General features: G+C 39.9%; 1 protein-coding gene across 1 annotated transcript in view; it reads right to left on the minus strand.

Annotated features, from left to right (window-relative positions):
• Positions 1-24,410, minus strand: part of LOC146314256 (estrogen-related receptor gamma-like) — a 28,395-nt gene continuing 3,985 nt past the window's right edge. Inside the window, exons 2-8 of the mRNA XM_084737435.1 lie at positions 19,920-20,171; positions 19,637-19,794; positions 17,793-17,909; positions 9,400-9,510; positions 8,111-8,293; positions 2,245-2,514; positions 1-1,368 (exon numbers count right to left, since the gene is read on the minus strand). Coding sequence (XP_084593561.1) covers positions 1,124-1,368; positions 2,245-2,514; positions 8,111-8,293; positions 9,400-9,510; positions 17,793-17,909; positions 19,637-19,794; positions 19,920-20,171 — 1,336 coding nt within the window. The 3' untranslated portion in view covers positions 1-1,123. The remainder of the gene's footprint in view (positions 1,369-2,244; positions 2,515-8,110; positions 8,294-9,399; positions 9,511-17,792; positions 17,910-19,636; positions 19,795-19,919; positions 20,172-24,410) is intronic.

The following is a 24,410-nucleotide window of genomic DNA, read 5'->3' on the forward strand; positions in this document are numbered from 1 at the left end:
GCTTGATTAACTGTTATTGGAACATAGAGCAAAAAGTTGCAGGACTCAGGACGGGTCAGTCATAAGCACGCTGTCTTGAAGTTCATGATATGGTATACATATGTAGGTATCAGTGCTGTAGCAGAGAAGCTAGTAAAAAATTATCTTACAATGATATCATTTAAAAATCTTTTTAAAAAATTATTATCCACTGTAATTGCTTTAATCTACTCTTCATTAATGCCACATTAGGAAATAAAAAACAGCAAACAAACAGAGACACTTTTAAATAAATATCACTTTGCTGTCGTACAGTTGACATTAAGTACTCTTTCCCTGAAATGTTCTTCTAAAATCAGGAGGCCGGTAATTGTTTTATGAGAATCTGGCCACTTAGTTGCTTCCCTTTAATCTTATATATGAATGTAGTGAATAGATACTTTTGCGATACACAACACAGCAGGGATGCAGGTTTATGTGAATGTCTTACAGGCCACATTATATTATTGTGGACATATGCTGGTATTATTCAATAGTATGAGTCTTTACTCTTTGGCAAGACTTACCTCTTAGGAGACATTTACCTTTTCTATACAAAAAGGATAAAGAAAATCAAATAATTGAAAGGCTCTCTAAACGCACTAGAATGCAGATTAACAGGCTTCAAGATGGATGAAATAATCCACGAGGATCTTCAAGTATCAGGTGGTCTTTTGACAAAAGAAGCTCTACTTTTGGCATGTAACTGTTAATATCTCTAGAAGGCGATTTCTTCTGCTTTTATGCTGTTTGTCCATCAGTCTTCAACCTTCGAAGCAGGTCATCACACTTAAATCAGTGTCTTAGACAGCAAAGATGACAGTGTCCTCATCGTCAAAGACACTAAATGCAAATTGAACTGCTTTATTCACCTCTTTTCAAACCTTCTTTGAGAGTAGGAAGGGTGTTGATCTAAAAATGTTCCAGCTGCTTGCCTAAAGAACATACTTCCTGGCGACTGCAGATTCAAAACTTTATTGCCAAAGCTGAAATGGACAGATATATAGTGTCAAACTACACCATTACCCGTTATCCTTCACTTCCTGTCATCCTAACCCCTGTGCTGGGGGTCAGGGGACGAAGTTAATGGCTGTCTATGTCCGGGTCAGGCTTTGGCCTCCAGCAGTTCGAGGAACAGTTTGTGCATAGGCACGCGGCCGTCCTGTTTGATGCTGCAGAAGTGCTGGACAGCGCGGGCAGCCGTCTGACGGAGGAGAGGGAGGGTCATGATCAGTTTGCCAGCCCTCCGAGGATCCTCTGGGTGGTGGGTAACCTCGTAGTCCTGTAGGGCCCCGTGGAGGACATCCTGGAGTCTCTGAACTGCCTCTGAGTCCTCAATTTGCATGGAGTCTAAAAGGAGAGATGGAATTGAGAAATTAAGATATCTCAAGGGATTAAAAGTGTTGTACTGTTTTACAAAGCAAGGCAGAATTTCAGAATTCAGATTTAATTTGATTGCACCCATGAGTGGAGCTAAATAGAAACAAATCAGTGTCCACAGAGGTATTTTTAGACACGAGGGGTTCAACAACAGATTACAACCTCCAACACCCGTGCAAACACTTCTGGATGCCTCTGATTTGCATAAGGTAGCCTAGACCTCAACTTTATGCATGTGAGGACCGTCAAACACGATGCCCCATCTCGAAACACTCCACTTTGCTACCAGAAAGCATTGTATGGGTGCTTACATAGACAATGAATGGGAAGCATGGAAATGATGGGTCCTGTGGACACAGCTCAAGAGTCTACAAGTAAGATAGTTGGTCTGTGAACATTACATTAGACACAGTGTTTAACTAAATGTTAAAATTAGCATATTCACAACAGCAATGCTGATACTTAGCAGGTATAGTGTTTACCATGTTTCTCATCTAAATTTGACATGTTAGCATGATAACATTTAATAAACACCAATCGCTAACGCTGAAGCTGAATGTCTTTTGTTTGGACATGACTTAGACATAAACCAAAGTACTGGACAACTGAAATTTTGACCTGCTGGTGGCACTGCAGAAAAAGTCAGGCTATCAACAAAGTAATTGGGATTCATCCTCTGTACATAATTTCATGGCAACTGGACCAATAGTTGTTGAGATATTTCAGTCTGGACTAAAGTAGTGGATGATCAACAGACCTGACATTGCCATCCTTGCCGCTAGCATGTCTACAAATTGTGCAGATAGAGAAAAAAAAGCCTAATCTCTGTAATAACCAACTAAATACCTGAGTTAGCGAGCGCAATAGCCTTGAGGACCACAAACTCCTCCTTCTCCAGCCCCATGGTTTTATACTTCTTCACCAGCTGCAGGATGGCGTTGTTGAGGTCAAGCAGCCCGGCCAGCTTCGACTGCTCCTCGTCCATGATGTAGTCCTCGGCATACACCAGCTTGTCCTCCAAGGTCAGTGAGCGGAAAACCACTCGAAGAATCAAAATCTCCATCCAGCCACTCTGCAGTAGACTCATCTGGTCAGCCAGAGAGAGGGAGGGGAAGCCTGGAGAGAAGAGGAGATGAAGATGGATCAGTTACTTGGGATGCTGAAAGGAAAGATTTTGAAAGGAATGATTTTAAAGGGACACTTCACAAAAGGACACATTTTTCACATAAAGGTTCAGTTTACTTGTCATCGTTAGTCCTACTCAGCCAGTAAAAAGAGCTGTATTATGTCTTCTGTGGCTTTGGAGGGAGCTTTCTAAAGTGGAGGATGACAAAAATTTGACAGAAAACCTGCTTTATAAATTGGGGGCAGGCATCGTGGGAATTGTAAGGTCCAGCATTTTTGAAGACTGGCCGATACTAGAGACCAAAAGTCAGCCTCTGCTGCTACAATTCTGTCTCTCACAAGTCCCCAACTAAATAATTTGGTAAAACCAGTCCTGTTATTGTATCCACATTCCTTATTATGCTTTGGAAGACGCCTAAACTTACATTCAGTATACCATACATTAGAGAGAGAGAGCATTAAAGTCTAGAAGAAATTAGCTTCTAATTTTAGTTTAAAATGAAAAAAAAAAATCACTAAAATTGTCAACAGAGTGTGAAGACATCTTTTGTATTGTCTTGCAGAGATATCTACTAAAGTTGCTAACCTGCTAGCCCTGACCCATCCTGTCTCATACTACCACTTTGTAACTCAAGAGGTGAGTCACTGTAGTGTCCAGTTTGTCCTCAGGTGCAAAACTGCAAGAGTCTGTGCTCTGAGGTAAAGAAAGAAAATATAGAAATGGAAGCAAAACAACAGTTAACACTGGTGTTGCTTCCCACTGCTTGATGAATAAAGAGATAAAGAGATAAGAGATTTGATGCTGAACTTGCAATCTTTCTTCTAGCTGGTAAGTAAATAGCTGATAATGCTACCATAATTAGCAATAGCATATAAAGGTAGCTAAGGTAACTCATTGTATAATGTTGCTGACAGGGTTAATTTTTTCGCTAAATTAGCTATTTTAATTAGACGTGCAGGAGGGGCTGCACATTTCCTTGTTTCTTGGGTGGACAACCCAAACTTCTGCTGATATGCCCCCAGTTTGTTTGGAGAATCAGTTACAGAGTTGGCAAATTCTTTTTCTAGCTGCATTACATTCTGGTGGGCCATTTTGTAAAATATACTTACTAAATTGTCGTCGACTGTTAGAAGATCGATACCACTCTGTGAAGCCAGAGTTTAGCGTAGCATAAAGACTGGAAGCACAGGGGAATAGCTTGCCTTACTTTTGCTTTGTTTATTGCTACCTTTGAAGGGAAGGCTAGCTATTTTTTCCTGCTTCCAGTCTTAATGCTAAGCTAACTGTCTCAAATTTGATGGGCAAATATGACAAAGGTATCGATCCTCTCACCTAACCTTTAGCAAGAAAATGAATTAGCATGTTTCCCCAAATGTTTAACTATTCCCTTAATTGTTATGTTTTTATTGTTCATGATTTAGATAGCTAAATTTTAACTTTGTTTTTTTTTCTTTTTTATTTATTCCTCTTTTGGAGTGGGTAATCCTGGATAAAGATAAAATTGCTTACCGCACCTTTAATGAAAATTACAACAAGTTTAACTGGTAGTTTGACGGTCTACATGATAATAATAATTTGTATACATTATAATACTATCATTGATAATACAGAATTGTCTTGCAGCAGAATGATCCCCTCATATGACGACCACATTGCAAAGGGCATAACAAAGGACAGGGGGAGTGAATAGGTGGTGAATTTAATTACGCTCTGTTGGATACACCCACTTTGATTGACAATTACACCCCACAGGAGCATGATTAAAGCCGCTCACGTCCCCCACATAAACCTGCATACACACACTCACACACACGTTTACTGTAATTAAATAGATGATTTTACGGAGTGAGGGGAGGAGGGGCAGGCGTTTGTATTTTTGACACCATCGGTGATTGTTATCAGGATCCATTGCTCTTTACAATCACCACGGGGACATCAGTGGCGCCCCTTTCCCCACTATCGCTCCCTGATTGATTGGAAACGCTGCCTGTGCACAATTTCATTGGTCGATAGGGATCAGTATTCTGGCACTGGATCATTGATCAGGGAGAGAGACCTGTGTGAGTGTGTGTGATGAAATCTGAGGCAATATATTGATAGATTTTAAGGACAAATACAAGTTACAGCCTCAATAAAGAGAAAAGACCACATTTTAAAGGGACAAATAATTTTTTGTTCAAAGCACAGGGCACTAAGGAGAGGAAATTTGTCTTGCTGCTATTAATTGTATCATATCAACAACAACACACAGCGAGTCACACCACAGTCATTCTCACACACACATTTGACAGCCAACTTGCAGCACGGACTCAAAAAGGCCAAAAGCAAAGAGGGCAGTTGGTCTTTAGCCAGCTCATCTGCCAGTCTGGCCCTCAGACTTCAGCCCACATCACTGTCAATCTGCCTGATAGGAGCAGACAGAGAGGAGGGGGAGCAGCCAGGACAGTAGCCCCATCACACTCACCTCCCCCTGGGCAAAGAACTCAGATGGCCCAGGCCACTTTGCCCAGGACCCTGGTTCTCCCAGCGATGGGAGCCGTGTGGCCTGCCACTCATCCAGAGCTGATGTGACATGGTCATTACGCTGCTCGGAGGGCGCAGTCGGTTTTTTAAATATCCATTCTCCCTGTGTATGTCTCTTTAATCTACCTTTCTGTCTTTGTCTCCGGCCGATTGAGCTGTCTTTGGTCTCTCTTACCTGCTCAACCTGTTCCTTGAATGATGATATTGCCCCCTCATTTAATTTTGTCTTCTGTCTCATGATCTCTGTCGTTTCATTTCAAGTCACTCTCATCTTTTTTTTCTTAGCATTTTTCTCTTTATCTCCCAGTTCATTTTTCTGCCTCTCTCTGTTCTTTTTTTATCAGTCATGCCAAACAAAAATTCGTGTTCACTGGAAAGGCAGTGTTTTTCAGTGTGATTTCATTTCCCAAAAAGTCCAACTAACAATTTATTCTCCCGAACAATTGTTACTTCCAGTTTATTTTCAGTCAAGATAAATGCTATTATACTTTTTTAAATAAAAAAACAATAACATTTGATTTTGTTCATGTCATGAATTGTCTTTTAATGTGATTATCTTTACACTGAAATCCTTCTTTGATTCATAAAATAAAGTGTCATTAGATGTTTTTTTAAATGATCTAGTTTATGCAATCTTAATCTCTTTGTGGATATCAAAAAAATGTTTGGGTCGCAGCGCTTCCTGAAATGAGTGTGTTGAAATGAGGTGCTTATATATGTTTGTTTTTGTGAGGAGCAAAAAGAAAACTACAACTTAATCTTATCATACAACCCTGAGTTGCATAATGATAAATAAATTTACCTTGTAACTTAAAGTAGTCACCCTGAAATGTTATAGACAATCCTTCAAAAATCCCATGCTTTTCTGACAGGAGTATATCATGGCCCCATGACTATTAGCAATATTGGACGTTTGTTTGTTTGTTTGTTTTTAATCTTTTTAATCTTTAAATGAAAGAATTAAATATTGACTGACAATAATGAGCAGTAACAACCTGCCTGCTACTGATCAGGTCTTTAAAATTCCCCTTTTCCCCTTGAAATGGATGTGAACTGCTTCATGTAAGAAGCCTATTTAACTGATGCAAGTTCATCTTTTGTTGCATTTCATTTTTCATTTTTTGTGGCATTTCAAAACTTGACATAAAATTTGCTTGACAGTTGGATGAATACATGGCTCTGTGTCTCCGTCTCTCCCCTCAGGTGGGTATCTGCTGTGTGTGCGGCCGCCTCTCACCGCTGCTCCGCTCTCCCAGCCAAACCCTCCACTGGCGAAGGGCTACAAATACACCCATCAGCCGGACTCCGTCTGTCTCGTGTGCTGACAGTAAAGAGCCGACAACACAAGAAAAGAGGGAGACAGTAACAGCCCGGGGGGGGGGGGGGGGGGTGAGAAGGAGGAGGGGGTGAGGAGGGTGAGGAGGAGGAGGAGGAGGAGGTGATGCTCTTCATCTTTTTCTAACAGAACAATGGAAATGCTGATGAGAGACACCAAACACCAACAAATGGTTGCTTCGTGTGTAAGAAGAATTAGGAAGACAAATATAGTAGAGATACAAGCACACACACACACACACACACACACCTGCTTTGTTTGTTTTGTAAGCATTTCAGAGACCAGACATCAACAAAAAACCCAGGTGTTTCCCTGGTGATGTTTTGGGTGTGGATAACCACGGCTGATAAAGCAGTCAGAGTTTCAGTTAGAGGAAAAAAGAAAATCAAGATACACGACACAGTAAAGACTTTAGTATACTGATAATTACTGGAGCCTGGATCCATACGAGGGTATTGTTGGGTATATTTGTGATTAATTGTTTAACCTCTAAACATCCAGTTTTCTCCCTTTACTTCCCTCTTAAGTAGCTTTAAGGTTGAAAAAAATGATCTTTTTCCACCCTGTCTGACTGCAGCACATCTATTATGTGTGTACTGTGTCAACCAACTCTTCACTGAAGTTATATAATGTTTACACTGAAACATTCAAACCCATTTTTAAACATTTTTTTAAAAATAATAAACTAATAAACTAGACAAAGTTTTGCATGCTTATAATCTTTTGTTGAAATAATTGACTTTTGTCTTTAGATAAAATTCAGTCTGAGTTTGAAAATATTAAATTACCAACTATTATTCGCTTTTGCTTCAATGAGTTTAAGTTTGTAATAAAACAATATTATTCAACATTTTTAGTTGGGAAAAAATCAAAATTTAAGAAAAAACTATAAAAATTACCTTGAAATTTTGAGTTTTCTCAACTTTTTCATTTTTACAGTGTACTGATACATACGTGTAGGGAGAGTATTGATTAGACTTCTAATTATTTGTTTAATTCATTTATCCAGCATGAACAGTATGTGACTTTCTCTTCTCTTGATTAAACTGTAGTTTTGTGAGAAACTAGTTCAGAGCAACTCACAACCACATGTAACCAAAAACACACGTCCCAGGGTGTGAAAAGTGCTTCTGAATAAGTACAAGAGCTGTTTTTCATTTGTGAATGTTATAAATGTCTCCAAAACCACAGATCAAAAGCAGCCCTGCAAACCTCTGCTGCCTCCACGTACGATTACAACCGCCAACGTAGCCGCATACCAGCGTTTTAATCCCACTAATCTGTCAGAATGCACTTCCCCTCTCCTTTCCACTCTCTCATCCAAAGGAAAAAAAACTGGACGTCCCTTCTGCTGTTCCTATGTCAGAGGAGAAGCTAAGTGTGTTCCAAGTGTCAGGAGGATTTCCGTAATTCAGAGGCGGCTGCAGCCCAGGAAATGAATTACCAGGTGGTCATCTGGTTGATATATTAGGAACACACACTGGCCAGCAAGGACACACACACACACAAATGGAGGATGACTGACAGATAACACACTGCCGCGCCAACATGCCCTCACTCCTCCGGGCATCCAGCGAGTGTCTTGGCAACAGCAAGTCACAACAACCTCCTCCTCTGATCTGATTACAGACTTAATGTGAGCTAATGTGTGCGGTGGATCGTGTGAGCAAACAACTCACTGACGGACTGTGAGACTGAGACTGGGGGGGTTTCAGCCCGACTCGTACCTGGGATGTGTTTGGCCCAGCCGATGTTGACCACCAGCTCCCTGTCGGCCAGGTCACACAGCGTGGTCAGAGCCTTGATGTCGCTCTCGGGTACAGTGGGGTCCGGCATGGCGAAGATGCCCTCTGGCTCAGCAACCAGCAGCAGAGACACCACCTTGTTTTCTACCACACCGCCAACAGTGACTGAGAGAGATGGAGAGAGTTAAATTAGATTTTTATTAGAACCACCTCTATTTAATCATGTAATTCTTTTCTATATGCGTATTGCTACCACAACAGAAAAAGAAAAACAGATCAGTATGACATTATCATGTGAATTATTGTAATAACAGGATGTTTTTTCATGTTATAAGAAGATATTGTCACATTATACACATTATAACAACATAAGATTTATCTTGTTATAACGTAAAATGTGTCACGTTTTGAAGTGATAACTTCTTTATAACAATAACAAGATAAATAACATGTTGTTATAACAAGAAAAGTGTCTTGATTTGGTTTTCAGTTTGTATGTTGTTAAAATATAAAAACATCTTGTTATAACATGTTCCTTTATGGGTTCAGATAAAGAATAATTAAGCCATTTAAAACTCCACTCCACTCCTCCATTATCTGAAAAATGCACTGCAGTACAGGGCTGTTTTTCTTAACTTATGAAAAGTTCAGGTTTTGGTGATATATGGTTTTCACAGGAAAGCATTGAAGTTCATTATTAGATGATTAGATTAGATTAGATTAGATTAGATTAGATTAGATTAGATTAGATTAAATGATTAGAAGTTATCACAGCTAATATCACAGACTGCATGATTTGACTGTTTTGAACTTGCTGACGACAACACAAATGAAACCAGAGCCTCTCATATCTAAAATAATGGAATTCATTAACATAAAGTCTGAGACTCCCTTTAGTTTATTTACTCAGTTTCACTCAATTCCTGGATCTCTATCGGATTGTGATTATGTTATTTGACCCAGTAGACACCAATCAATTGAGCCAAGATAGCTACAGAAATAGAAATATTGCTGTTTGACATAACTTCAGACTAAACCACATACATAAAAAAGTACATTTCCCCAATACTGTATCTCTCTTTAACCAGATCACACACATTTAGTCTATTTTATGTGATCTCCTTTTTGTAGCTATGTATATTTTTTCACTTCCATTTGTTGAGTCTTCCGATGAGGAGACCTCTGACATAGACTAACTACGTTTGTACATTATATACTACAGTTGTGCACCAACGTACCCAAGTTCATGAAGCTTTTGTTTGTACACTTACATGTTCTTTTCTGAGGCAAGGCATTCTGTGGGTGCAGATACGGGCTGTTCTCTGCATCTATTCTCCTCTTGTACTTCTGTCTGCCACCTCGAACCCGGTCCAGACGCACACCTTCAGAAACACAAATACAGGACACTAATGATGCATTTGGCATAACAGTCACACAGAGTTAATATACATACCTGCGTTTACTTATATCACAGGGTGAAGTGCTAAACCAAGACAGTGTGTGCAGAAAAAGTTTTTAAAATGTGCAGAATTTCATTGTTACTCACAGTAACTGGAATTTCAAACACTGCTGAAAAAATCTATTTATTGTTTGATTTAAAATTCTGTGAATTTTGGAAACAAAGTAATTAAAAGGTAGTCAGATTATGTAAAAACGTGAGTATTTTAAATACTTAATCCAAACAACAAACTTATCTAAATAGACAACCACGATCAAACCCGGCTCTTCAGTCAGTAGATGTTACTTTTTTCATCAGTAGAGTATTTGACACATTTCAAACAGATAATCAGTTATCAGAAAGAGGCCGCAGCCAGCAGGACGTTGCCCAATCATCTGTTCACATGTCTTTACGACCCCAAGGAGACTGAACGGGACATGTCTAATGCCGGCACAGCAGCACGCATCCTGAAACATGACACCCAACAAGTTTAGAGCAGCCGATGACAACTGCTCATCTTAACGAGCATTGTGGTAACCTTGTCACCACGCCGAAGGGGATTTAGCAGTGTCTGTGTGTGTGCAGGGGTCAGTTAGATAAGGAAAAGCTGATTGGATTCATGTTTGTGGAGGAGAAAACAGTCACCAAGTGCACCTCTAAACGGCTAGGGAATGTGTGTGTGTGTGTGTGTGTGTGTGTGTGTGTGTGTGTGTGTGTGTGTGTGTGTGTGTGTGTGTGTGTGTGTGTTTGTATGAACGTGACTCAGGAAGCCTTCAGTAGTGGTGTTTGGTTACCTGATCTACACAGTGTAAACGGCCATAGTGGCCCTGGATAGATCTATAATGGCACTCGTGTCTGAAAGAGACACTCTGAGGGTATTATTTGCCCACTTGACACCTCACAGTGATACTCCATCCCTTAACACTGCTGCCTCCTGTACTTACTCCTGCTTTTGCATATATTTATGGAAAGCATGCATGAACATCCACATTAAAAACATAATATCATCCTAATCAAGCATGTAAAATATGCTGTAGGTTTATATAGGTTTATGGAAAAGTAGTTCTGGCATCAGTGGTTTGTAGAGCTATTTTGTGTCATTTTATAGTGAAGCTATTACCATTACAACAATTTTATAGAAATCTGCTTTATTAGTTAATGTACCATGAACAGAGATATGAGAAAGGTAAGATGGAGAGAGAGGACTACTCATAACAAAGCGGTGGTGTGAGAATGCTGTCTGTGACCTTCACTGTAAGACAACAGGCTCTTCCATAAGGATATTATGAAATATCATGCTCAGGTGTTGTATTGCAGTATATGTCCACATTTAAAGGTGGACAATTAAAGCTCCTTAAAGGTCGTTTCACAGTACTGTATATAAGGCTTTTTTTTATCAATTAGCATCTTACTCTGTGAGCAATGGGGTCAAAATCTTCTGCAAAGCTTAGGAGAGCTCTGGATATTTTACATGACAGATTTGTGGGTTACCTTCCAAGGTTCTCTGACTGATTTCAAGTCGGTGGGGCTCAATTGGAAAAAAGTGACATCAGATATTTTCCCTGCACCAGTCAGGATTCAACAATATTTGAATCCAAGTCATACTCATATCCAAGAGCAGAGTAGCCAAAATGACATTTATTACCAGTGGAGAGTACAAGCAACAGGCAGCAGTAGGCATGCTAAACTACTTGGTTAGTTAGTCAGTATGTTATATATGTTACGTGATGGAGGTGAAAGTCGTGTATGTAACGTAACAGAAATAACAATAATAAAAATGATCATTCTTTATGCCATGTCACCGGACTTCCTCCTCTGCTCCTATCATAATCACTACAGCCCCTCGACGTTACCACCTAATAATAAATGTGTAAATGCCTTCCTCACTCTCTGATGTATCTCATGTTTTTCTGTTATATGTAGAAACTAGCAACTGGCTAGCAGGAAATGCACCATTACATTGAATAAATTATGGATTTCTTGGAAACATTTGTACACAACTCAACTAAATATATAATATACGTCTAGCCTACTCTAATCTACGTCTTTTTGACATTTTAATGCAGAAATGTAACATTAGCAATAGCTAACTCATAAACTAGGGCTTGGAAATAAACTGCATTAATTGAATTACCAACTTGAATTACTGAATCTTAAGTTGGGATTGTTTTGTCAAACTACTTCACAGGTTTAGAATGAACTTTGACATTAAGTCCTGAAAGTGTTAAAGTGAGACGTCAACAGATCTTTCCACGTGACAAACTGCTGAAGAAGGTGGTGTAACACGGGTGAGAGCTCTAGAAAAAAGTCAGCAATGAATGAATAAATAGTTTGAATCCCATTTAATGTACCTCAAAGGTACAACAAAAATAAATATTCAACCAACCACCGACGATGGTAGGATGGCTGAGATGCGAGCTGGCACTGTTGGGGTTAAGAGGATGAAGTGAAGAGCTTGTGAAGAGCTCAAGAAGATGAGTAGGGCATTAAAGACGAGATCGGTCGGGTAAACTCAATGCCCCCTGACCCTGTCATGTTGTCATTAGGGGCAAATAGTAAGTGTGGATTATCCTGCAGCACTTGGCAGGTGCCGCTCCGAGGTGTGAAATGAGGGATGAGGGCGCTTACATGTGTGTTGTCATCAGATTTATTGCAGACTGTTGGCAAACACAGGATTAAATCAAAGGACTCTGGACGTTCAATATGTAAGAAAGGTGTGTTTAATACGAGTGTATTTGTGTGCGTGCGTGCGTGCGTGCGTGCGTGCACGTGTGTGTGTGTTTGTGTTCGGATCTGACAGTTATTCAAACACACACATCTGAGAGCTAAGTGTAACTCTTCACGGTGGAATGTGCTGACAACCAAAAGGCCAAGAATAGCTTTGGTGGATAACAGACACACACACACCTCCTCCCTGTTTGTCCTTACAGCCCATCAGAGTTCGATAAACACAGACTACTCAGACATTGATCTATTTTTTGCCGCTTTCATCACTCAGCCTTCTTTTGAGGGTGTCTCGATCTTCACATGAGAGGCTTTACAGGTTCCCAAAACACACACAGTGAGTACAGCAGGATCAGGAACATGGACATCCAGCCGCTGATCCGGACTGATCCATGTTACCATGATCCTGTGGCAGCACTCCCCCCTAACGCCTCCATCACTGCTGCTGCCGCTGCCACCGCCAGCATGTGTTCAGTATAAACAATCCCACGCTTCTCAGATATTGTGACAAATGTACACATGGCTGCCCCCAACGCCACCATGGCGTTACATTTCCTGCACACTGCTTCTGGTAAAACAGTGGTGGAAAATCTTTACTTAGTTAGATGTACTGTTAAATTAATAAAATGTTACCCAACTACAGGTAAAACTACCGGTGTTACAAAATAGTTAAATTAAAGAACAAAGTATTTTTCTCAAAAACTACTTAGAGTGTTAGTTCCTTGTATTATCAGTAGCAGGAATTAAACCGTAAAGGGTTTCTGTTTCTCCAAATCTCCAGTCTAGTTCCTGCACTGTTCTAGTCAGTGGCCACAGTCACTAAGCATGTGCCTGCTGCAGCCCTTTTTGATTTTGTCCGTACATCACGGTTTTCATTAGCCAGTTTTTGCAATCGGATAACCTTATTGCCTCAATTTTCAAAATGTGGCACTGGTACCATTGGTGGTATTCAAGCCCCCCTCTAACGGTACACTGAGAATTCTCTTAAAATTTAAAAAAATTAAATAAATTAATTTAAAAACATATAATCAAAATGCTACAAATTAAACAATGAGATTACTGAAATGTAATTTAAGGTAAGTTTTGTCATGTCATATGCTGCATACAGATCAGAGCTGGCAAACAGCCTGCATGAGCAGCGCGGCTTACACTTGTGTCACGTGCTCCTCGCTTCATCTAAAGCTTTGGGGTCTCGCCTATTTTTTCCATGTGATGTAGTGAAAATGTGAAAATGAACTGTTGACAGTCATATTGACCGCATTTGGGAAGCTGATTGATCAACTGTTGGGGAGTTGGTTGTTATTTTCTTTAGTTCTTGATAGTATAGTAATATATTTTGTAATCATTATTATTTGTTTTTATTTTTTGTTTGTTTATTTAGTTGTTTTCTTTAAATCATCATCACTGTTGTTGGTATATTTTCCATAAATTGGCTGGGCATCTTTCTTTTTTTTTTTCACTACACAACTTTCTAATGTAATGACTAGACTGTACATTACCTTATGATTTTGTATGGGGTGATCTGGTGGGGTGGGTAGTGTGGATTTGGGTGGTGGTTTGGGGTGTAATGTATGTTGCATGTTGTGTTTTATATGTGGACCCATGGAAACGTAGTTGAAACCCTGGAAACAGCTACTGGGGATTGTATTCACAATAAAAAATAACAAATTTCATCAAGTACCAGCAACATGACACGTCTCTCTACTGTTTCGATGTCTAATCTGCAGAATAATGTCACAAACATGAAAAAATGAAAAGCAGTATTCTTCCAGTGCACTGTCTCTTCTTGTTTTTCTCTTTTCTTGCTCTCTCGCTCCCTCCCCCTCTCTGGACGGGACTGAACAATCACACTGCTTTCTGCTTTCAATACTTTTCTTCTCTTTAAAACTCTTCTGCAAATTCAGTGTAGAAAGACAGGACTGGCAGCAGCAGCGCTGCGACAGAAGCGCCGTCTGATTCAGTCACACACAGGTACACGGCTGTGACTGACAAACCTGCCTCCTGCATGAACTGTCCACAGCTGAACAGGGTAGGTCTACGCTAATGTATTTTAATATCAGTCATAATGGTGGTACTTGGAGAGTCTAATATTTTTAGAGGTGATACATTTTGTCAAAAAACATAAGGTAATGTAAAAGACGTAATGTAATATAAAAAATGGAAGTACAAATTGTTGGCCTACTCTGCAGTGAACTGTGATTTTAAAAGTAGTGTAGTAGATTACATAGCGTGATGCATACTTAAGTAAAAGTAAAATTAGAGTTGAAAAAATACACATGACTTCATTACAGTAACTTGAGTTGTGTTAATTGGTTACTTCCACCCATGTCATTCACAAATGCAAAGGATTTGGAAAGTTGGCAGAGAGAGACACACACACAGTCTCTCTGCTCTGTTCTGATGCTTTTCTCAGAATACAGATTAACACAGCATGATTAAGACACCTGAGACCAAATAACTTCAGCCAGGAGGAAGTGGGGACGAGACAGTGAAGAAGAGACAAAGAACACGAGGAGGGTGCTTTATAGACGTACTGCTGCACCACTGACCATATTTCTTCGGTAACATAAACCATTAAAATATAGGATCACATAATTAAATCTGTATGATATATTGTATTTTTAAAATATTGCACACATTTTGCTAACATGCATGTTTTTACTGCCCTTAGAAGCGACAGCAACTGAGCACTAAACAGGGCTTAATCAAATCCTGCCTGGGGTCTATATGTCTTTTAGCTGTGTATTTAATACGGCTCTGACTCTGCCCATTAAACCTCACAGCTCCTCTGTCTCAGCCTTTACTGCGGCCTCTCCGGGGAAGAGGGGCATTACGAGACACGGTGAAGCGCGTTACGAGGGCGCTTACGACGGGAGTTACGAGGGGCAGTTCGCATTTCACGGAGGTCCAGGAATCCCACAAGGCATCTGGAGGAATTTACGAGGGGGGAGGGAAAGCTCAGGGGGTGGCGAGAGGAGGTGGGGTTGAGAGGCGGCCTGGGATGCTGTTGATGCCCCCACCCTATTAAAAGCAGCTAATTTAGAAAAAGGGCCGACACACACTCGCTCACAAAAACACACAGAGGTGTGTATAAATGTGACATGTTTTAAACAAACTCATATACACAAAATGATACGCGTGTAAAGATGCAATAATTCTGTGTATCCATAACACACACACACACACACACACACAATAAAGCAATAAACAGATGTGGGAGATGAGTAGGGGGCATTAAAGGATCATTCCAGTTTATTACAACTGGGATCTTATTTTCATAGTTTTGGCCACCTTTTCTATGGGTTATGATAACATTACTTATGAAAGTAAATGCTGAGATCTGTGAACAGGGTGACATCACTACAACAGTCTGACAGGGCAAGAAAAGAGACAGTCACATAGGATGTAAACAAGTCATCCACTTAGTCACATTATCATTTTATTTGGAGGTAAAACCAAAAGTGAGTGACTACAAGATTAGTATCCTAATTGCTCAGAAAAAAAGTCTGGGTCATAATTTAAATGTTGACTTTTATTTTCTCATCCAAATAAGTTGAAGCTATGATAAGTCACATTTTCACATTAAAATGTCTAAAAATGCTAAAGGTATGTTTTATTTTTGCAGAGTTATGCACTACTTACATTTTCCCAAATGTTTTCGAACAATGGTTAAAACCCAGAGAAATCCTTTATTTATTCAGTAATGGTGCAATTTTGGCTAGCTACTAGTTGCTAACTTATGTGAAAACACTGGATATTTTAGTTATTTCATAAAGCGAGGAAATTATAAATTGTATGCATCAAAAACAACTCATTTCAAGTTGAACTTTAAGAACTTTGACCCACAAATTCACGCAGTTGACAGTTAGCTGCTAGCTGTCTTGACAGCGCTAACCTCTGAGGGAATGAAGAGCCATAGAATCCAAGATGGAGGGCACCACCTCACTTTCTTGTGTTCAATTTTCTCTAACTGTTCCACAAAGAAAGAAACATTTACAAAAGATTATAAGAGGGTTCAAATATATTTTTTGAATAAATAGCGTGAATGTATTATCTTGTTAGCCACCAAGATAACAAGGTAATAAGTTAGCTAACTGTTTCCTCTTTACCCCGAACTCCTGCACTGTTCTGGACGGTTATGAGACGGGAGCTGAGGTATATGTTTTTTGAATAAACCGTGTGAACACATTGTCCCATTAGCGACCGAGCTAACAAGCTGCTATCTGACCATTAGCAACCCGTAAGCAAGTTTTTTCTCCCCTTGTTCCTCTTCAATAACTCTTTAATGAACGAAACAGTGTCCTGAGAACAATTAAATAGCAATTAAATGCTTCATCCTTACATTTACTGTCCCTCAGGCCACCACAGACACACACAGACACACACAGTTTATCTGCTCTCCCCTCTTTATTATCATCTCCTGGCCCTACACAGCATGCAGCAAGTGGCCAGTACAGTAGGAGGTCGCTAATGTTTTCCTTTTTGAGTCACTTCTAAATCTGGACAACAATATGTCACCAGACAGGCACACAGTCAGACTAAAGGAGCACCTGACCACTGTCACAGACTCTCTGTGTGTGGTATGTATACATGTCACGACTCTGTCCATATTTTTCAGCCTACGTAAACAAGATTTGTAAGGTAGAAATTAGCTGCACAAAAATGCTGGAATGGGAAAGCTTGTGGCAAAAAATTAATTAGTATATTTTATATTTATTCAACCTCAGAAATAAACTGTATTGTCTATTACAAAGCAATAGGCTGCACTGGGTAGATTACTTGTCCCATTCTCATTAATTTCTCCACTTCAAACTTTTAAAAAAGTCCCTACATTTTAATTTGAGGAGCCCGTAGCAACAACTCACTCCATTATCTCAGTAGTGGCTGCGGTGTTACACACACACACACATACACACACACACACACACACACACACACACACACACACACACACAAACACACACACACACACACACACACACTCTGGCAGATTTCCAGAAGCTATTTCGGAGGAGCACTCGTGAAGCAAAGACTGACACAATTGAACAGTTAGTAGCCGTCTCCTCCCTCCCAAAGACGCAGTGATGCATTGTTCAGCCGTGTTTTTACCACCCATATACAGACCTACACACACACACACGCACACACACACACACACACACACACACACACCACAGCTGGCACTAAGGGACTGAAGTTTAACTGTCAAAAGTCTTAGGTTTCACTGCAGAACCACAGTACATGCCATCACCAGTTTATCAGGTGAGACAGTGAGAGAATCTCGGCTGGTAATCAGCCTATTGTTTCCAGGAACGCACAACAAAGAAACTGCAGTCAGACTTGTGTTAGCCGTCACTCTCCGGGTGCTTTTTCTCCCTCTCAACCATGTGAAGCATGAGGTTTGAACCTCTGCCAAGTCCACCAACCGATCAATCCCCTAAAAAAGCAGCTCAAACAATGATTTGACCCAGGTCTTAAAGTGATTTTCAGTGTATAGCTGACCTTCTCGCAACATGCCCACAGCCAGACATTTCACAAATCGACAGGCCTGGCAGGATTTCCTCCTTCTCTTGGTGATTTCACATTCATTGGACGCTGGGCAGCTGTATTCAATGTTACCTGGAGGAGAAGAGAGAAGATAAGAAACACATTTTTTAAAGACAACGGAGCAATAACTCAAGATTATCGTTTATCATCTCTTCATTTATCTTAGACAAAAGTCTCATTGAGATTTAGGTGCAGTTTTGTGTCAAATGTCAAATTTTACTCAAGCTGCAACCATTATTTAATTAAAAGATTAGATCAAAAGAAAATTAGTGTCTAACTATTTTGATATTCGATTAATTGTTTCAGTCATTTTTCAAAGAAAATGTCAATATCTGTTGGTTTCAGCTTCCTAAATATAAAGGTCTGCTGCTTTTCTTTGTCATTCATGATTGTAAATGATGAGTTTTTGGAGTTTGGACTGATGGTTGGACAAAAGAAGGAATCTGAAGATGTCACATTGGTCTCTGGGAAATTTTGAAGAGCATTTTAGGCAATTTTTTTTTACACTGTCCCATTGGACCAAAGTACAACAATCAGTTCTCCCGAAATCAAATGGCCATTGCTTTGAACATACGTACATAGCTTAACTGACATATCTAATGTCCATTTTTGTTTGTATCTTTAACAACACACCTTCAGGGCAATGGTCTTTTGTTTACGGGATAACACGCTGGAGGACAAATGGGCTTTCAGTCCACTGAGACATTTTTCAGATCATTAGGGTTTTGGAATAATGGGCCATCGGAAAAAATGGCAGTCCGCGATCTTAAGGGACACTACAGAGATTTTGTATTGCACTTCCATAAAGTGAGAGACAGATTAAAACAAGAAAGGTCAAATGCATTTGAAACGTTACGCAGAAACTGAGATTACCCTGATGACATCATTATGACACAATCAAAGTTATTTTCTGAGACTTGACAAAGTTCCCTCCATAGCTACCAAAAGCATTAAACAACTTTTCACAGGTTGTCAAATAGTCCTCATGATGATGATTAAACAAAACGTCTTGAATAAATTCTTATGAATAAACATTCATTTTGGCTTCGCTCACAATCAGTGCATCCATGTACAAAAAAACATGCTCCCAGAATCTAATTGGGAGTAACAGCCATGGCAGCCAAATGTGCACGTTAAGTCTGGTGGCACTCAGCCAGTTGCAGCACTCTCAGCTGCCACCCTCGATCAGAAACAGGAAGTATCTGATGAGCCAGACATTAGATCTCGCCGTTTGATCTGACAGCCTCTCATCCTGTTTGCCCCTTGAACCCGTCACCCGTGGCCAACTTCTAGAGGCCTAAACACAACGCAGCCTGCCAGGTCCTCAACCTGGCTGGGCCGCGAGCCAACACAGCACAGGATGATCATCCTTTTAAAACACCCACGCTGCATGCCGCTGTCTCTCACCGCTGACGGATTTCAGGGATGAAGTGACTGCACACATTCAGCACCATATGTTATCTGAAGCTTAAAAGCCTAAACTCAAACATGTTGACTATATACACCATGCGCTGTAAGTTTAACCGCATATCAGCTGTTTGCAAACAGGTCTTTATTTAAAGTCTTTCTGCAGTTTGAGAGGCAGGAGGTGGAAGCTGTGAGCTAACTGATCAGGGCTTGTTTATACCAAAACAAATGCTCCGGGTACGACTGCATCTGCACCATGTTGCTTGTAAAACAGGTTTATATGATGCAGGAAGGCATTATCAGCCACGCACAATAAACTCCGTTACTAAGTATAAAATGGAGCATATTCCTGTGCTTGAAATGTGAGTTTTGTGTGTTTATCTCACACTTACCCTGGATTGTCCTCTTGAAGAAGGCCTTGCAGGCCTCACAGGAGGCCACACCATAGTGGTAGCCTGAGGCCACGTCACCGCACACCAGACATAGCCGCTTGGCCACCGTGCCCAGCATGAATTCACACTTCACTGGGCTTTCTTCCTCCCCAAATCTCCTGGATAGAAGTGGAGAGAAAGAGAAGAAGGGAAGAAAGAGCTTAAATAGTAATAGTGCTTGTATTTAACATCTGTGGTGTTGTTAAACACACAAAATAAGGGACGACATAAGTCATACACCAACCTGTTTGTTCCTACATTGTTGGCCAGCCCCGCTGTGTGACCATAGAGGCCTGGCGAGTCCAGCCCATTGCTGTGATTGTGGCCTTTGATCAGCGGCCCGTAGCTGGAGTTTGTGTCCGAGGAAGAGCTCCCAGGGCTGGGCTGCGCCGGGCTGACATCGCCCTGAGAGCTGGGGCTGGGACTGGAGGGCTCACGCTTTATCGTGGAGGGACAGGTGGGGTCCAAGCCCCTCACTGACATCCTGCCGAGATGCCTGGAGAAACAGAGGAGAGACGGAAAAAGAGAAGAAACTGTTAAATTTGACTGTATATGCACCTTATTGTAATGCATATTCATGGTGGTGAGAGGTTTGACTTTCAGGTCAGCTTTATATTGTGAGTCACCTTGGTGTTGTTATTAATATTAATGACTGGTAATTGACCTTCAAGTCTGTGGGCTTTGATTAGTTTTATTAAGTCAGGCATCATTTACACAGATAGTAATCCTGTAATAAGCAGATAGGAAAAATCATTACCATTAAATTATGGATTCATATATATTATTTATTATATAGTGTGTTCAAACCACATGCAGAACCACAAAGACCGAGAATGATCATATTTCTCTCAAAGATATTCTTTTCCCCCTCATCAGCACTGTAAATACCAATCTGCTTACTCATTTTAAACGTTTATTGTAAACAGGTTGCACATAAAAGTTTTGATGTTCACAGTAAATAATCCTGAGATGGTTAAACTTAAAAGTGTAAGTTAATTGAATTTAGGTTGAATAAGTAATATACAGTCGTATTTGAATTTTGTCAAACCAAACTGAGTTAAATTACCTGAACTCGAGAAAACATGTTCAATAATTTTAAGATGTCATTCAACATATAATCTTTTATTGAGATAAATTACCTTTCTTATTTAAAGCAACAAAAAAATGTATTTCGAAATGTAAATAAATAAATAGTTTAATAGTTCATATTTTAATATTTCTAATCGCAACCATGTAATTATCAAGCACACAAATAATGACTAATCGAGTTCACAGCTCACAAACAATCTTTAAAATACTTAATTTTTTGCGTTTCTAAAACTCAAAGATCCAAGTTTATCAAAAGAAGAAACGTGAATTATCTCAACAAAATATTATAGGTAAGAAAACCATGTTTTACTTTCAAAATATAAGACCTTGAGTTTGAGACTTTAAACTGAAAAAATGAGGCTTATTTTTACTGTTATTGTGAAAACAAATAACCATAACTTATGTTAAATGAACACAACTTATTTATTTTATTTGTTTATTGATTTTCAGGAAATTAATTATATGTGATATGAACATAAAAACATTGATACAACTTTTTTTTTAACTTGATTCAGCCCTCAAATATATGCAATCATAAATCAAAACTTGTTGACTTAACCTAAACATTATGTCAGTCTCTCACACTAGTGGCGTCAAGTTGGGTCATTTTTACAGTCCCGAACATTTCTGTTGACATTAAAATTTTGCGTTATGAATGAATTAGGGTTCAACTGGGGCGAGTTTCCCGACGCCACGACTGCCTCCACATCTCCATCCCCACCCATCATCTTCATTCATGCATCCATCCATCACAGTCCTATCTACACCAGCCGTTTGTGATTTCCCACATATGCAAAGCTGCTGTCCATTACACTGCTTTGTTTTCAAACAAGGAGATTGCTTAAGCAAACCTAGGGAAATAGCCAAACCAGCAATCATCTGCATCATCATCGCCATTATGTCGTCTTTCTCTCTCGTATTATTTTTCTGTCTCTTAACCTCTTTCTATTGTCTCTTTGTGTCTCTCAGTTACTCATCATACTCGACGTGTCAAACACTCCGCAGCCTACAGCAATTAACAGGTTATTACAACATTTTTTTAACTGTTAAAAATGTGGAGGTATGATGAATTTATTCAATTAAACACGCTAATGTTTTGAAATGCAATAACTGAATGTGTGGATGGAAAGATGATCCAAAAACCACTAAAAAGTAGAACAATATGCTTCGTCTGTTTGTAAATATTTTCTGATGACATTAAACATAACATGTCTTGTGTCGTGGCATTGCTAAGATGTTTTAAGAAGTACTCTCTAAGAATACCACCGTTACAACTGCTTAAAATAAATCTTTGAGTGTGCATCATTACTTTATTATTGGATTACAACGTGACCACAACAGACTCTCTGTCACCACAGTGAGGAGAAAAAAGCATCTGAAACCAGCTGAAGTGTACAGTAGGCTCACAGGCATGTGATCTGCGCTCACACACACATCCTGAAAGCACACACACGCTCACATCGTGGCGTCAGGAGTTTGTGTGTGGATGTAAAAATAAGAATCATAGACAGGCTCCCACTTCTTTACATACTCTGCGGATTCACGTGATCAGGAACGCACGCTTACAGACACATTTTAAAGCAAGTGTCTTCATAAACACCCCAACACATACTTGCATGCAACTGTTTGTCGCCAGGCCAACTTTAAAAAGCCCTCTGCTGTCTCACTCGGTGTCGCACACCTCCACATGCACAAGAACACACACACACGCTGTCCACACAGTCGTACGCCTCTCCCATTCTCGTCTTGGCCTGCTGAGGTGGATCAAAGTCAGTCTGTTTCCTGTCATGTAAATCAGTGTTTTCTGGGCCACAAGTCATTTGGTAAGCAAAAAGACTGGCTGCTTTTAACCACCCCCAGAGTAAACCATGGCCACGCGCTATTGACCCCTCTACAAACCCACAAAGACAGACACACAGACACACTGTAAGAGACACGCTCACAACAAGAAGAGATACCAAGAGAGCCAGCAGAAGAGGTTTCTATGAGAAAACTAAGCAACTGTAACAAAATCTCAACATCTGCTGTCTGAAGTGGGTCTGGATATCGAACCTCAATACTTTTTTTGGTACAGATAAAAATATGTCCACAGCACACAATATACGGTGCCCAGATGTCCCACTTTCAAGCTGGGTGTCCCGAGTCCTGACAAATATATGTAAAACACTAAAATGTCCCAGTTTTCAACATTCGCTACCAAACTGTCCCAGTTTTCACCACAATTACAATAACAATTAAAATATTATACTTGTTTTCAGCACTTGCATAGAGATTTATGATGTTCTGTCCCACTCATTATTACCAAACCCTTTATAAACAGTCCACCACATGTCTGATTTCAACACTGATTTGTCTGTATCAATGTGTCATTGTCAAGACTGTTGCTATAACCTATGAGTCATTAGACAAGTGTCATACACAAATGACGCTTTCGTTTCTATCTGACAAAACCTGCCGGTATGCTAACGGTTAGCTGTCATGTCAGTTTTTGGTCACTTATGAGCAATATGCAGCAATTAACATATTTCCCCCCTTTATAAAGGTATTATGGTGAACACACTAGCAACACATCCAGCAGAATCACTAAAACATTAGCATTTATTTGGAGTCGTGTTTCTGGCCATCTGAGAAATGTAAGTCCAATACTCAATCTGCTTTCAGCTCTGTTTTGTCTCCACCAACTCCTAAAAAAAGTTGCCTCTTGCTGCTAAATGCTGCACTATGGTAACTTGCAAGTTGCTAATTTTGTCTGTCTGCCACTTGGTGCTGTGTAGATAACACACAGTGAGTTTATCAAAGTTTTTTTTTTAATGAAAACAGCTTCCATCTACGACTGGAAAGAACCTCAGCAGTTGGGGTAGCTACGGGTTTGTCACAATACGTGACACCTTTCACATTACACCTAGTTATCTGATATATTGTTAACATAAAAAATATTAATCAGTGCAGATTTATACATTTGAGATGCTTTTGTTAAAAGTGTTTTGAAGAAAATCATGTAAATATCCCTCAAGATAAGGTATCATACAAAATATTATTTTGTTATAAGTACTGACATTAACGTAACCTAGAATTGAATTATTTCCCACAATACCCATCTCTAGTCTTTAGCCCTCAAATTTGACCTTAACCAATGAACAGGATGCCGTTTTTACCTCCCCTTACCGTCTCTCCCCTCTTCAATCCACTTTGAAGACTATAAAAACAGTACAGTGGGGAGATTTCACTTTCCTTTTAAAGTGACTCACTGGTTTACTTATTGGCTATCCATCACAGGCGTCCATATTGCTGTGTCAAGTCTCTGACAGGCACAGAGTGAGATATTCTCTATGCTCTCCCATTATAATGCATCACAGGAACGAGGAGGAGGAGGAGGAGGAGGAGACGAGGGTGTGTTGGTGTTTTGCTTTCATAATGAAATGACATTAAAGTGGGGTGATCAGATGTGATGTAATATTCACTCTGACAGATTACTAATCTACAACTCCATGTAAAAGCCCATCAAAAGACGGTTGGTGCAGCTCCTACAGCGGTATGCAGGAGGGATAAATCAAAACGGATGTGTGTGTGTGTCAGAGGGTTCTCAAAGTTATCATACCTTACCCCCCCTTTGTGTCCAAAACAACTCTAATTGCACCTTGGCAAC

Source organism: Lutjanus erythropterus, chromosome 15 (assembly GCF_056507025.1).
Source record: "Lutjanus erythropterus isolate fLutEry1 chromosome 15, fLutEry1.hap2, whole genome shotgun sequence".
Lineage (NCBI taxonomy): Eukaryota > Metazoa > Chordata > Actinopteri > Lutjaniformes > Lutjanidae > Lutjanus > Lutjanus erythropterus.